Genomic DNA, 13,736 nt, shown 5'->3' with positions numbered 1-13,736 from the left:
GGCATGTATTTACAAAAATGAATTGCACTATATTAATAAGGAAACTTTTAAATGGGTTTTTGGAGACAAAGGGAAACAAAAAGAGGGCCAGCTTAGCTCTGCTTTATTCAGTCTATAAATAAGTGGAATTGCAGGCAAAGCTCTCAACCAGTGCACAGAAATAGAATCTGAAGAACTGTGCTAAAGGCCTGAGAGCAGTGGAGAAGCGGTGAAGTACGGACATGCAAATAGGAAACATCAGCCTGTCGCTGGTTACATGATGGTTTTCACTGTAAATATAGGCGCTCTGTAAAGCATTCAGCCCCTAAGCAGTCTACGTTTTATCTGTGTATTGTGTGTTCATACTGAAAATTTGGTTTGTTTTTGTACTAGTGTTGCAAATTCTCTTTTTTTTTTTTTTTTGAGTTTGAACCTTGTTTCCTTTCTTCATTTAAGTGGAATTCAGCACAAGATAAAGATAGGGTCAGGATAGGATGGGAGCATTATCTTGCTTGACAGAGATGTGCACAGCTTTGCCCCTGACTGTAAAATTGCTTTGTTACAGCTATATTCATTGTAGTTGAAAACGTGTTTCAAAATACATTGCATTTCCTTCGTTCGGGTCACCTTTGTATGTTCTTGCATGTGTGCCTGCTCTGAACTGCTCTGATCAGCCCCTTGGGCTCCTGGGTTTTGCAGCTTCTCATTTCCCAATCTTTCCAGGCTCCATTTTTGAGATGCTGTCCGCTGCTCTTTGACGTTGATGGTCTTGTGCTTGTTTTCAGCTTTAATCTTCATGCTTGATACAAATAAAACCTAGAGAAATTAATTTGTTCTGTGCTGTTAGGGCTTTTTGCAAAACTGGTATTTCATTTAAACCTGGCCGCTTCTGTCTTTCTCCTGGGACTGGTTTAACATTTCTTTTCCTCAGCTAGCACGTATCTCAATTTTCTCGAGGCAAAACCTAGCTTTATTTTTTAAACCCCTTTCCTTAGACCAGACCTGAGCTTGAGAAGATCACTATTCTCCCTGCTTTGCTTCTCCAGTGCCATTGCCATTGAGTCTTCTGGAGCCTAGCGCATCTTGTATTAAATTTCAGTAACAAAAGGATATTTGAATCAGTAGCCCAATTGTTTCTGCAATGCAAATGATTTTTGTCAGATACTGCTTTCTGTATGTTCTTAGACTGGTAGATTGCTGCTAGCGTATTTTGTAAGAATTGTTCATCTCTATCTAGATCCTTTTTTGTGTGCTCGTTCTAGCAGGTGAGGAAGTTGGGAAGCTCTTCATTGCCATACTGGTTTTAAGCTATTCAGGAATTGTCTTTCGGGTCACTTTTTAATTTGGGCTCCAGCCAAGGGAGAACCCAAGCTGCTCTACTACAGCCTTCAGAAGCTGGTCAAAATTACAGTTAAATATTGCCATGCACTTCTAATATGTATAAATTTCTAGTTCTGTGCCGTATTTAATCCTACGGTTCCATGATTGTGTCAGCGAGATGGTAAGCCTTGTTCCTTCTCCCCAGAGGTACTCTGTTGCCGACTCTTCTCCGACTTCTGGGAAATAGCTGCAGTTGGAGAGGGTGCTGCTGCTGTGTGAAGTTGGAAGGGGCATGGCGAGTATGTAAAGCTGCGATTCGTTTATATGCCGACACAGGAACATAGCTTGGCTTGGCCTCGCTTGCTTTTGGCCGACAGGTAGCTCATAAATATTGGCAGAAGAAAAATTCATCTGAAAAGGCATCTTTCATTGATAAAGCCTCATTAATGAAAACAAGTTGCTCAGGAGTGGTAAAAATAAGCTTTTATGAGTGTTTAAACTCTGTCTTTAGGCTTCTTGTCCACTCTCTTTTCTGAACTCTAGATTTATTTAATATGGAGCTTTTCCAGCTTTCTGTCTCAGGGAGTCTGCTGTACATGTTTCTTGTGCTGCATATGGAAATTTTTGGCTGCCCTTTTGAATAGCTCTTAGCTTCTCCCCCACTCCCAGTTCAAGTGCACCTGCCTTTCAAGATGCATTTTTTTTCCCCCTTTTTAATCTGGATTTAGTGGTTCTTCCCCACAGTATAGATTTTAACATACAGATTTTGCAAATGTGAAGAGCCCTGCTGTGCACCACATTTCTTTCATCCATCTTTGGCAGAGTTTTATGTAGAGACTAATTTGTTTCTCTAATTTCAGAGCGTTAGTCCATTGCTTTCCTCACCTTTATCCTCACAATTAGTGGATGGGACCAAATCTTCAGTAAGCAAATATCACTTCAGAAGTGATTTTAGTATTATTGCAACTTGTTCTTTGTTCTTTCCTTCAGGCAGACAACCATCAATTATTAACAAAAGAAAATAATTCGTTGGAAACTTAATAGTGTGCTTGAATAGCTACACCTTCTGGGCCATCTTGCATTCTTTTTCTTGCGTTCTGGTACATTGAGAAAATTTGTAAAGACCTCGTGAAGGGATACTTAACAGTAGATTTTTTTTTTCCCTTGTTCTTTTATGCAAGATAGCAATTAACCTTAAAAAAAAAAAAACAACCCAAACCACAACCCAATACTTTATTTTAATGAGGAAAACTCACTGTGTAACAGAATAACTTACTGATACCTATAATGAAATAAATACTATCTAAATAGTAAATAAGTGCCATCTATATACTATAGATATATAGTAAGTAGTATCTAAATACTGTCAGTGCTATGAAAATAGAATAAAGTAAAATATTCATAAGAATATTTTCTTGGAAGCACTTGAAGGTGCTTATTGTATTGGACATTAAGGGTTTACTTAAGATTTGGGCTATTCTGCCAATTTCCATGGTCCCTGACCTTTATGAGCTTTTGAATGTTGGCCACAGTTTTGCTCTGCTGTTCTCTGCGGGGCTGACAGTTGCAAGCAGAAGCTGAAAATCATTCTTGCAACAGGTGCTTCCTACGGTTTTCACTTAGGAAATAAGACGGATATAAATTGCAAATAAGGGCAGGTTTTCAGTTTTAAACAGATGTTGTATAATCACTTTAATGCAACCTTGACTTCTTGGCTTGATCTGTTTGCGTTTTGGTATGTATTTGTTCTTTTGATGCTCCTGACTCTAGAATTGTGCAGAACATGGGAATAACAAAGCAGTGAGGACTGTGCCTGGAGAAGACCAAGTAAGGAAACTGTTGGGCTGCGGAAACCTCTTATGTAAGCAATGAAATCTGTATAGTGTCATTTGCTGTGGGGTTTTGAACAATTATGGAAATTGCTGCCAACTGCCAAGAAGTGCTACTTCAGTTTCCGTTGTGTTACAGGGAGCGCTCTCTGTAATGTTTAGCCTCTTTTTCTTTTCTTTCCTTTTTTTTCCCCCCTCTTTTTGTAGCTTCTGGCTGGCTATCTTAATCCAAAATGGCCCTCAGTAACTGGAAGCATCCCCTCAAGTCACTGATGCCGTTTGATGTATTGCCTTTGCTGTCTCTGAACAACTGAAAATGCAAAACATGAACCGAAGACTTGTGTAGAGTTTTTAATAGCACTGCCAGTCCTTTGTAATGCTAAATTCTTTATTAATTTGCATATGGAGGCTTTTCTACCACCTTCATTCCTGTTTGTCCTTCTAGGATTTTATTCTAACCTGGATTACCTTTTTAAAGAGCACTTTTATCTCTTGGTGGGGCAGGGAGGGCCACCAAATCCAGTTTGCTGGTTTTTTTATGGAGTTACCTGTGCTGATGGTGTGGTTACTTGGCTGAAGATAGTGTTGCATTGAAATTTATCATAGTCTAAAACACTGTTGTTCAAGAGGATTTGAAAGTGATGGAAATGTAGGTTTAAAACTTAAAACCCAGGGAATATTTACTAAAGAGACCTTTTGATGCAGTTGTCCAGTTTAATCTTTTTAAGGTCTTCTTGGGCTTTGTGCAAAAGTTATACTTTTAACAGCTTAGTGAACGCAGAATCAGATTCAAAACCGAAAGCTTTTGACAGCTTGTTTTATTCAAACTGCTGATGCTCCTTTTGCTAAGAGGATTTACAGTGCTCTTCCATACCACGTATGTCTATTGTGCAGCCCCCGCAGCAGTGCAGCTGTAACAGTTGTTTTAAAATATACGATTACATCCCTTCATCCCTGCCACAAAGGCTAGGTAAGAAGCCTTTCTTGCAGAAATGGTTGCTGAGTGGGCGGGACAGCTGGAGAGGGAGGACTGAATTGCGGCCTTTGACTTGGGGGATGCGTTTCGCGACAGGGGAGCTCATTCATCGTCTTTGTGCATCAGTGTCTGGTGGAAACTGGGAGCCTGTGGAGGGGGAATTGCTTTCTGAGCAGCGTTCCCTGAGCTACCGTCATCTCTTTGGCTGTGAGTAGCATTTCAATATTATGGTGGAAGGTAGGAAAAAAAGGCTGTAGCATAGGAGAGAGGACCACTAAGATTTGGAAAGAAGCTAGCCTATGCCTTATGCCACTGCTTTAGCCTTTTGCGCCTTGTAAACCTCATCAAGGTAGATGCCGGTCTGGCTGTTTGATGTGTGCCTCTATGGGAATACAAAGTCTTCCTCCTTCAGCAGCCCTTGAAATGTGGACAGCTCAGCAGAGCAAGATCATAACCTGGTCTTCTGTGTTTCCTCAAGCAGCAGTGTGACAACAGTGTGATCCTTGTTAACCTCGAGGAACAGCAACAGTAGTCTTAGTGCAGTTCGTAACTGCCAGTAAATAGGGCACTTCTAGTGCAATGGCTTGTCCCCCTCTCCCTGCAGCAATGGATTACTTGGATTTCTACTGAGCATAACTCTATTAGAGCTGGAGTACGAGGCTAGAGGATCCTTGTCAAGTGAGTTCATACAAACCATTTCTGAAGTTACTATTTTTTATTTCTGAGTGCTTGTTCTTGTAGCTGTTACTTGCAGCTACTGTACAGTTGCTCTTCAAACAGGACTGTGCCGGCAAGGGACAGCTTCTACATGTGCTTTAGTGTCTCTTACTTTCTTGGTCATGGTTTCTTGCCCAAATGATTCTTTGGAGATGCATCTATAGTGCAAACTTCCCGTGTAATTGTCTGTCAGCATACAACTGTTCCGCTGTTTTGACGAGTGTGGTCAAATGGGTGGAGGGGAATGCTATTTAATGAGTGTGCATCAGAAATTTTCCTAGGGCTTTTAGTCCACCTTTCCCTCTTTTAAAATCTGTTGAATTGTCTTTCAATCCTCTTCCTGGAAATAAGCCATGAATTTGAGGAGAGGGATGAAACAGTCCGAGTTTTATCAGCTGTGTGACACTCTTAACTCGACTTGCTGATGAGAAGTCCTGCTGCCCAGGGAGCACAGAAATACGATGGGTTTCTCTACATAATCTGTCTGGCCAGCTGTATTCTAATCTTTTTGACTTAAAAGGGGGGTCTGGTGAGTGAAGAGACTAGGTTTAAGGCAACATTGTTTTCAATAGATACCTTTGAAAATAGGATTGAAGGACAACTAAGTATGTCTGTGCTCTTAATGCAGCTCTGAAACTGGTAAGTATTGAAGGATTTCACGCTGTAATAATCAAATGATCACAAATGTCAGCACGGCATCTCATTTCAGAAGGTGGAAATCCTGTGGTCTGTTGAAGCACCTTTGATGCTGTCACTGTTTCCTAACGAACAACAGTCTTTTGGCCTGTGTGTGTATATACCACTGAAATTCCCTTTACCTTAGAAGGTCATGAGATTCCTGGAGCTGTGGTGATCCAGCTACTTCAGGAAAGTAAGGTCACTTGTATCTTGGGGAATTCCCTGCCTCATAAGTCCAAAGTAGGTGGAAAAAAGGTCAAAGCTGACTTCACAGTTGCAAGCTGCATATGGCAGGAGATTGGGCTTTTACCCTTTTTTTTCCCCTGTAGATAGGTCATATAAAGCAAGAAGACTCTTCAGAGAAAAGACATCTGGCCACAAACCCTTAACGCTTGCCAATTACAAGGTCCACGCAACCAAAAAAAGGCTTGAAAACCCATCAGTCTGCTCCATGGCTTGGAGGTACCTCCTAGCTGGTGTGCGTTGCAGCCTGTGGCTTCCCAAGTATAGCTCCCAGGGTTGGATTCCCCCGGAGCGGTGAAGATAAACACTTGGTGCCGTGAAGCTGTGCCTCCTGTGAATACGCTGTTGAGTGGGAGTGTGCTGCTCTCAAACTATCGACCTCCATCCCTGTTGTGCTTTTTTTCTATGAAAGTTGTGCTATTTGTAGATGCTAATGTCTTACCTAACTCTTTGTTTTCTGCACCTCATTGCTTTGTTCTTGATAAGATCTTTTGTTTTCTGCCGCTCTGTCACTGCGTTTCTGCTGCCCCTCCCTCTAGCTGGGTTTGTCAAGTCGCCCATGTCAGAAACTAAACTCACGGGGGACGCCTTTGAACTGTACTGTGATGTGGTTGGGAACCCCACTCCAGAGATCCAGTGGTGGTATGCTGAAGTCAACCGGGCTGAGTCTTTCAAACAGCTGTGGGATGGCGCTCGGAAGCGCCGTGTCACCATTAACACTGCCTACGGGGCGAATGGGGTGAGTGTGCTGAGAATAACCCGCCTTACCTTGGAAGACTCTGGGACTTACGAGTGCAGGGCCAGCAACGATCCCAGGAGGAATGACTTGAGGCAAAATCCCTCCATAACGTGGATTCGAGCCCAGGCTACTATAAGCGTCCTTCAGAGTGAGTCTGGCACCCCACAGTAGTGGTACCGTAGTATCTAGAGGCAGTCTAGTGACCCCTACCCTCCCGTTACCCCAAAAAAATCCTCTGCTACCTTCCCCCTGTTGTTTTGAACCCAAGACTGCTCCTCTGCTTGTAGTGCTGACATTGTCTGCCATCTGTGTCTCTTCTCCTTAGGATCAAAGGACTTGGGGAAAATTTGTGGATCTGTTTTACGGCTTCTGTGTGAAAACAAGCCCGGTGTTGAATTTGTGCTTCTTCCCTACCCCCTTTATTTTTGTAGTGGGTTTCCAGCCACCCTCGTGCTGGCTTCTCCATGAGTGCCTTTATATTTGATTTCTATGTTCTTCCCAGTTCTAACCACGTTATTTTCATTTATTCTGTTCTCTTGGAATTTCTCTGAATGCCTTCTCATGTGGTCTTGCTTGCATATATGCTTCTGTACAAATCCTTCCCTTTCAGTTACATCTGACCTTTTAATGTTTAGATTTTTCCATGAAGTCGTGGTGTTTCTTTTCCTTTCTGAACAGCAGCGTGTTCCTAATGAGTTCTCTGATGCAGCAGCACTGAACTGATGCAGCTATTCTTAATCCAGCCTAGGAAAGGAAGGGGGGGAATATCCTCCCCCAGTGTTGAACTAATAACTTTAGCTAAATGGCTTTCATCTGAGAATGCAACTTTTGGCAGCAGAAAAGCTTTCAAAAGCAGAGAATATGGTTGACCCAGAATTGCTTGTTGTTCTCCATTGTCACAGGACTGTTCTGCGTTCAGCTCGCTTTTAAAGCAGTCCCAGGCGAGTTTGGAGACTTGTATCATCAGAGTCAGTAGAGAACAACCCTGTTTCATTTTATGTAAGATGCAAAACACTTGCCTTGCTAACGAGATGAAGCAAATGTCTAATGAGTTACGGGTAGAGTGAATTAAATCTGCAGCTATGAGCCTGCTGCATGGAGGCACAGGAGAACTTGCTTTCTCAATGTCCTAAGGTGGCAAAGACTAGAGCATAGGTGTTGTCTTGCTATTGTTCTCTGTGCATAAATAAACCTTTTATTGTACCACTTTGACTTTTGTCTGGGTACAAAAATGGCAAACTCTGTAATTATGTCTCAGTTATGTTTTCTGGATACTTTAAAAAAACCCAGAAACCCCAAAACTCTCCCTAAAGCGTGGTGCTGCAGTCAGCACTGCTGGATCAGAGACTTTCCCTCTGGGAAATGGAAACAACATTGATATATGTGGAAAAATAGCCAGTGAACCCAATGGCGTGGATTGACTTGAAAATTTAAATGACGTTGGGCCATTTAGCTCAAACCTGCTTGGCTTTCAGTCCAAATGCCTGATCCCTCCTTTGTCCTTTGAGGTTCCCAAAGGACTCAGATCAGTAGATTGCTTGCATGACCTACAACAGCAAGAGCCATGTAGTTTTAGGAAATACTACTACTTTAAGACAAAGCTAAAAAATTTGCCTTGTAGGAAGTAATGTCTCTGGGAAATCCCCACTGCCTCTGTTAGTTGCTTTAGTCTTTCTTTGAGTGTGGCAAGTCTGTGGTGGTCCTGTGCTCCCCTCTGTGTGTGCAGTCAGTTTTAGTAACCAACTGAGGGAGAAAATCCTTTCCGTGTGAAAAGTCACCATTTGGGAATGAATTACTGTGAAGATGTCTTCCCAGTTAACATTGTCTTGTTGCATCTGGTGCTACTAATTCTGGAGTGTGTATCATGACTTCATTGCTAAGTGCCTTGAACCTGGGATAATTTTTCTGTTTCTGTGTTTTATTCGTGTGTGTGTGTGTGGGGGGGGGAATGTTGAACAGAATACTTTAATACTTTTACTTTATAATCTTGTGTATGTTAAGAGATCTGACCAGCTACTGCTCGGGAAGCAGACCACTTGGACATCAAACTGCTGCATGGCCGTACTGGAAACAGAAATAAGGGGTGAAGCAGGTTGCCAAGCCATCTCTGGAAGATGGGGACCATCTTTTTTGGAGCTGCCCAAAATGTCTCAGATACCACATTGTGTGTGTGAGCACAGTTTGTCTTTGAAATAAGGGTTTTCTGATGAAATGGCATTGGAGTTTCCAGCTGATGGTGACTGTTTTGCTGCTGGCCTTATGTGACATCAGCATCACTGAAAGGGAACATCAAATGTATTAAAAGAATACAACCTCTTTTCACTGACCTTTAAATTGCAGCTTGTCTCAGTACCAAAACTTGAATGCAAAGAGGTCAAGGGTGACTTGATTTTTAAAAGTTAGCACCCAAGAACTAGCATCTCATTCCTAGTTTGGATTAAAAACTTCAATTGAGGGTTTATTTTATTTTTATTTAAAAACCTTGATCCTACAATTTAGGCAGCTTAAGTGATGTGTAAAAAGAGACTCTTCACCATCTTGCTCTTTCAAGTGGACATTCTTCTTTGGATGTCACTGTCCCAGTAGCATTCCATTTGCACGTTGTCTTCTAGAATTAAATCTGCCAAATTGCCTTTTTTTTTTTAAAATTTTTTAAAATTTTTTAAATAAGCAAGTTAAAGTAACATAAATACAGGTAAAATATGTAAATGAGACTGCAGTTGCCTTTAATAGTTTTGTTTTTTTATCCTAAAACTTCAAAAATTTGCAAGTTGGACACAGAAGGCCCCAGCAAACTCCAGCAAAACAAGCTTGAGACAGCTGTAAATATTTTCCGGACATTGCAGTTTAGCAGAGATGTAGGTAAGAATAGGTATGAATTAGCAGAAGTAGTCGTTGGAGCTCCAGGCAGGCGTTGGGTGTTGTGGGGTTTTTTTGGGTTTTTTTGGTTTTGGTTTTTTTTTTTTTTGTATGTTTGGAGGCTGAAGAGTCATTATCAACAAGAGTATGAAAGCCAGAAGATTACCAGTGTCAAACCCCTTCTGGATTAAGTCTTTAACTTTCTGGTTTCTGTAGAGACTAGTTTCAAATTTTTTTTTTGGTGGCTCTTTCCTGTTGCTAGCGTTTGTGTAGCGCTTTCTGAAGGTGGCACGTATGCTTTCCATTTCCAGGATCGCTGCAGGCTGATTGCTGCTTTAGGTTGTGCCTTGGCACAGCGCAGGCAGTGTCAGCATCTGTTAATCCAGCACTCAATAGATATGGCCCAGCCTCTTAGAGCAACCTGAAGCCTGTCCTGCCAGTGTCCTCCTAAAAGGAAAATGCTGCATTTATTTTGCAGATTACAGTCTTGAAGACGCTGTTTTCACCATCAAAAAAAAACCCCTTTAAAACAAAACCCAGCACAATTAGTGAATTCTAGCAGAAGTTCATGTCTCTACATCAAAGTTCAGGCACTGAATTGCTATTTGAAACACACTGCTAAAAATACTTCCAGAGCTCCGTTAGTATTTTTTGAGAATGCACACAAGCTTTTTTGTGGGGGATGGAAAAGCATACAGGGCAGTCCAGCAATGGTATGGCTTTAACAAAACAAATCTTGTGCCCCGTAGGACCCAAGCAGATCCTTGCATGGTTAAAATTCCCAGCATGGGAACAGTGAGGCAGAAACACAGTTGAAAATGTGTGATAATGGCAAAGTGTCAAAACCCCCTCCAGTACTACAGTACCTGCCGGTTCTTCTGCAATTAAATGATAGTCCTAGTTATAAACAGCTGTGAAAAGAAGCTATGGAGCCAGCCTGCTGAAGAAAGGGGGAAAGGATATCCAGCAGTTGAACGGCTTCGTCAGGTTGTTAGTAGGTAGATATTTTTTCTCCCTGCCTTTCTGGGTAATAATCTGTTGGATAGATGAATGTTTTATGGCATGAAAAATGCAATGTTTCTGACAGTATATTTTCCACTTTCCCTTGTTCTATTTCATAATTTGTTTTCCCAGTGCTTTGCAGATGAATATCCAAAAGGCTGCATGGGTAGGACTCAATTTGTATTCCAGATATGTTACCAAGAGGCGTAACAAAATTGACAGGATTAAAAATCCTTTGCTGACTTGCAAAAACCATGAAGGCGTTCGTTACTGACCGACGTCCTCGCCCTCCTGCACCTCGCTGCCGAGCAGAATACAGAGGACGCAGCCCTTGCGTTCAGAGAGGTTGGCGCTGTGGAAGGTGGTTGGTGAAAAGAGCAGCTGGCAACAGCTCCCTCTTTGGAATTCATTTCACCCTTTAAAGTAACGAAATACATCAATGACAGAGGACACAGTAGCATTTACATGGTAAAGACTGCTCCAGCAGTGGCCTTTACTTCAAGCTGAAGTGATAGCCAATACTAAATATAGATAGTCTTGGAAGACTAAGTAGCAAGAATTCTTAAATTTCCTTTAAGCTCTCTCATCCTGTGTTCAAGGCTTTTTTTTTTTTTTTTTTTTTTTTTTAACAGAATACTTGAGACCAGTCATGAGCCTTTCAATAGAAAAGTCTTTTTTTCAGGTTTGGGAAAAAACTTGTTTCTGACTCTTCTAAAAATTAATCAGCCTTAGTTGTTTGAGAGTAATAGCCATATGCATGATCTTAAGAAAACGTGGTTATCAAATGTAAGGACAGTGCCCTCATACTGATCTTATCACTTCTGAAAGCCTTTCCCCTAAAAAAATGTGAATTTGATGTCACCAGGTAAGACTGTAGTGTGAAACAGCCTGGGTTCAGTCCCTAATGCAACCAACCAAGTATGTACCTCCTGTGGTCTGTTTATGCAATGAGGCTCACTTTTTTTTTTTCATAAATACTTATGTTTAAGGTTGCTTTAGAAACGAAATAGTTCCTGACTCTAATTTTAACACAGTGTATATTCTTACTCTTTATTGTTAAGCATTAAGGGCTGCTTTCAGCCGTTCTTCATCAACTTATGCCTTATTCATGCTGGGTGCTTGCTCGAATTTCAGACATCCAAAAAGTTGGGCTATTTGAAATACCTTGCGTGCACAGGATGTTTTCCATGGTAGACATTAGTCCTTTTTGCAGGGGGAAGTCCAGAAACATTATTCAGAAGACTCTGTAACATTGAGGGCTATTCGATACAGAAAATGGGTTTGTTTTAAACCTCAGATTAAGCAGAGGAACCAAGAAAGAAGTTGCTTCCAAAGGGGCTGATCTCTTATATATAAGTCACAGGACAAGTGTTTTCCTGTGTTATGGCCAGTAGTGTGGAGGGGGGAAAAAAAAAAAAATTATGAATGGTGTTACGTAGAAATCTGTAGTGATGTTAAATGTTAAAATAAACAATCTAAAATGAATCTCTTTTTTCCATCTAGGGGTGCTGATCCATAAGGTGTTGCCTTCACTAGTAGTCAGCTGTTTTATTGTGACTTCCTTGATGTCCCCCAAATTAGCACAGTGACGTTCCTTGTGTGGTCTTTTCCCCTTCCTGAGTCCCCCTTGAATTTTAGACTAGTGTGGCACAGTTGCCAGTGAAGATTTGTTGCTATTTAATGTGTCCTTTGTTTCAGAGCCCAGGATCAATGCCAGCGAGGACGTAGTCATTCATCAGTATGGTCCGGCCGTCACATTGCAGTGTAACCTCACCACAAGTCCTAGCCCCCTTTCTGCCAGTTACTGGGTGAAGAACGGAGAGGAGATCCCTGGCACTAGGAAATCTTCAAACACTACAGAATACAAGTAAGTCTCTTAGGAATAATCTTCATGATATACTGGAGGATGACAAACCTGGTAGACCTGCGGCTTTGGGATGGGTGATGTTGGGACTCCAGGGTCCCCGGTTCAGCTTGACAATGGTCAGACAAATTGAGTCTTAGAGGTTCCACAAAAAGCACGTGTGTGAATAGCGTTTAGAATAATTATTCTGGAAAAATTCTTGGCTACAGCTGTCCCAACTAGCTCATGTAAACATCACATCAACAGAAACACACTGTAAACTTCTCTTTGCAATCTAAGCTCATTTAATTCTTCTCTAGAGCTTACATGATGTGTGGACATAGGCACAGACACAGTCTAGTTTTCTTTTCCTCTGAGTATATTGTGCAGTCTCTGTCTTGCTTTATGTCTGCATAAAGATGGATCTGCAGCTGTGCATTTTTATCGTGCAGGGAAATGCAGCACACAAATCACTGCTGAAATCAGCTGGTTTAGTCATTTTCTGGCCTTGGGAGATGAAAGACGGCGTTGTCTGAGTTGTTACTGATGAGTTGTCAGACCACTGCTATGAAATGGTACCAAATCTTGATTAAACCAGTACAGCTGTATCACTTGAGCTTATTTGTCACTACATCCACATTTTCAGCATTGATCTGTTCTGCGTGCGCATGCTCTGGCTTTGTTTCTGCCTTCCATCCAAGGGTGTGAAGGAGAACAGAACATGTACAGCCACCTATTTCGTTTCATTGTAGCTTGCTTCGAGCAGAAATCCTTTGAGGGTTTCTGTGCTCCTGAAATGGGGCTTTTTTGCCATGGAGTTGGTGAGAGCATATGAAGCTTGCTCTGTGATGCCATGGGAGATCTGTTTTGTATGTGTGATTTTGCTTGGGTTGGTTCTCCCCCCTTTTCGTTTTCTCTTGATGCCAGCATGAACAGCTTTCTGTTCAGTGTGAAGCTAAGATGAAGATTGCTTAAGGAATGTTTTAACCACTGGTGGTAACTTACTCTTTGGAGACATCAGACTACTCCTGACCCTCTTACTTGGCTCTCACGCCAGAAAGAGGAGGTTTATGTCTGGGCAAGGCCCACTGTATTGTAGTGTATGAGGTTTACTGTGCCTTGTCTATGCACTAACACAAGGAAGCATGCCTACATGCTCAAATGGCTTTTTTTCTGTATCTATCAGAGTACTGTGGGCTCTTTACCACGCTAACGTTGCTTATGGCACAGGATTAAGAAATACTCAGGGTTTTCATTGCCTTAGCAAAGCATCCTTTCATCCACAGGATTATGGAAGTTGCGTTTGATTCTGATAAAGATGTGTTCAAGTTTTTCCTTTTGTTTTCCACTTCAGCTCACTTTGCCTTATCTGTTCAGTTTTGCAGTTAAAAAAATAGCCTCATTTAGTTCCATAATTACATCCTGTTATCTCCTCAGTACAATGTTTAACGACGGGTCTGAATTTTAAAGGCTCTGCTTTCTTATCTACCAATTAACTTGATGAGCAGTCTTGTCCAAAAGCACCAGCTTGAGTGGTACAAAAGGTACGTT

General features: G+C 41.6%; 1 protein-coding gene across 1 annotated transcript in view; it reads left to right on the top strand.

Moving 5' to 3' along the window:
* NPTN (neuroplastin) overlaps nucleotides 1–13,736 on the top strand; it is a 41,513-nt gene that overhangs the window by 1,409 nt on the left and 26,368 nt on the right. Inside the window, exons 3-6 of the mRNA XM_035899464.1 lie at nucleotides 1,505–1,598; nucleotides 3,070–3,160; nucleotides 5,829–6,629; nucleotides 12,041–12,209. Coding sequence (XP_035755357.1) covers nucleotides 6,170–6,629; nucleotides 12,041–12,209 — 629 coding nt within the window. The 5' untranslated portion in view covers nucleotides 1,505–1,598; nucleotides 3,070–3,160; nucleotides 5,829–6,169. The remainder of the gene's footprint in view (nucleotides 1–1,504; nucleotides 1,599–3,069; nucleotides 3,161–5,828; nucleotides 6,630–12,040; nucleotides 12,210–13,736) is intronic.

Source organism: Egretta garzetta, unplaced genomic scaffold, assembly GCF_000687185.1.
Source record: "Egretta garzetta isolate BGI_Z169 unplaced genomic scaffold, ASM68718v1 scaffold287, whole genome shotgun sequence".
In the NCBI taxonomy this organism is placed as follows: Eukaryota; Metazoa; Chordata; class Aves; order Pelecaniformes; family Ardeidae; genus Egretta; species Egretta garzetta.
This window is presented reverse-complemented; position numbering and strand designations above follow the sequence as displayed.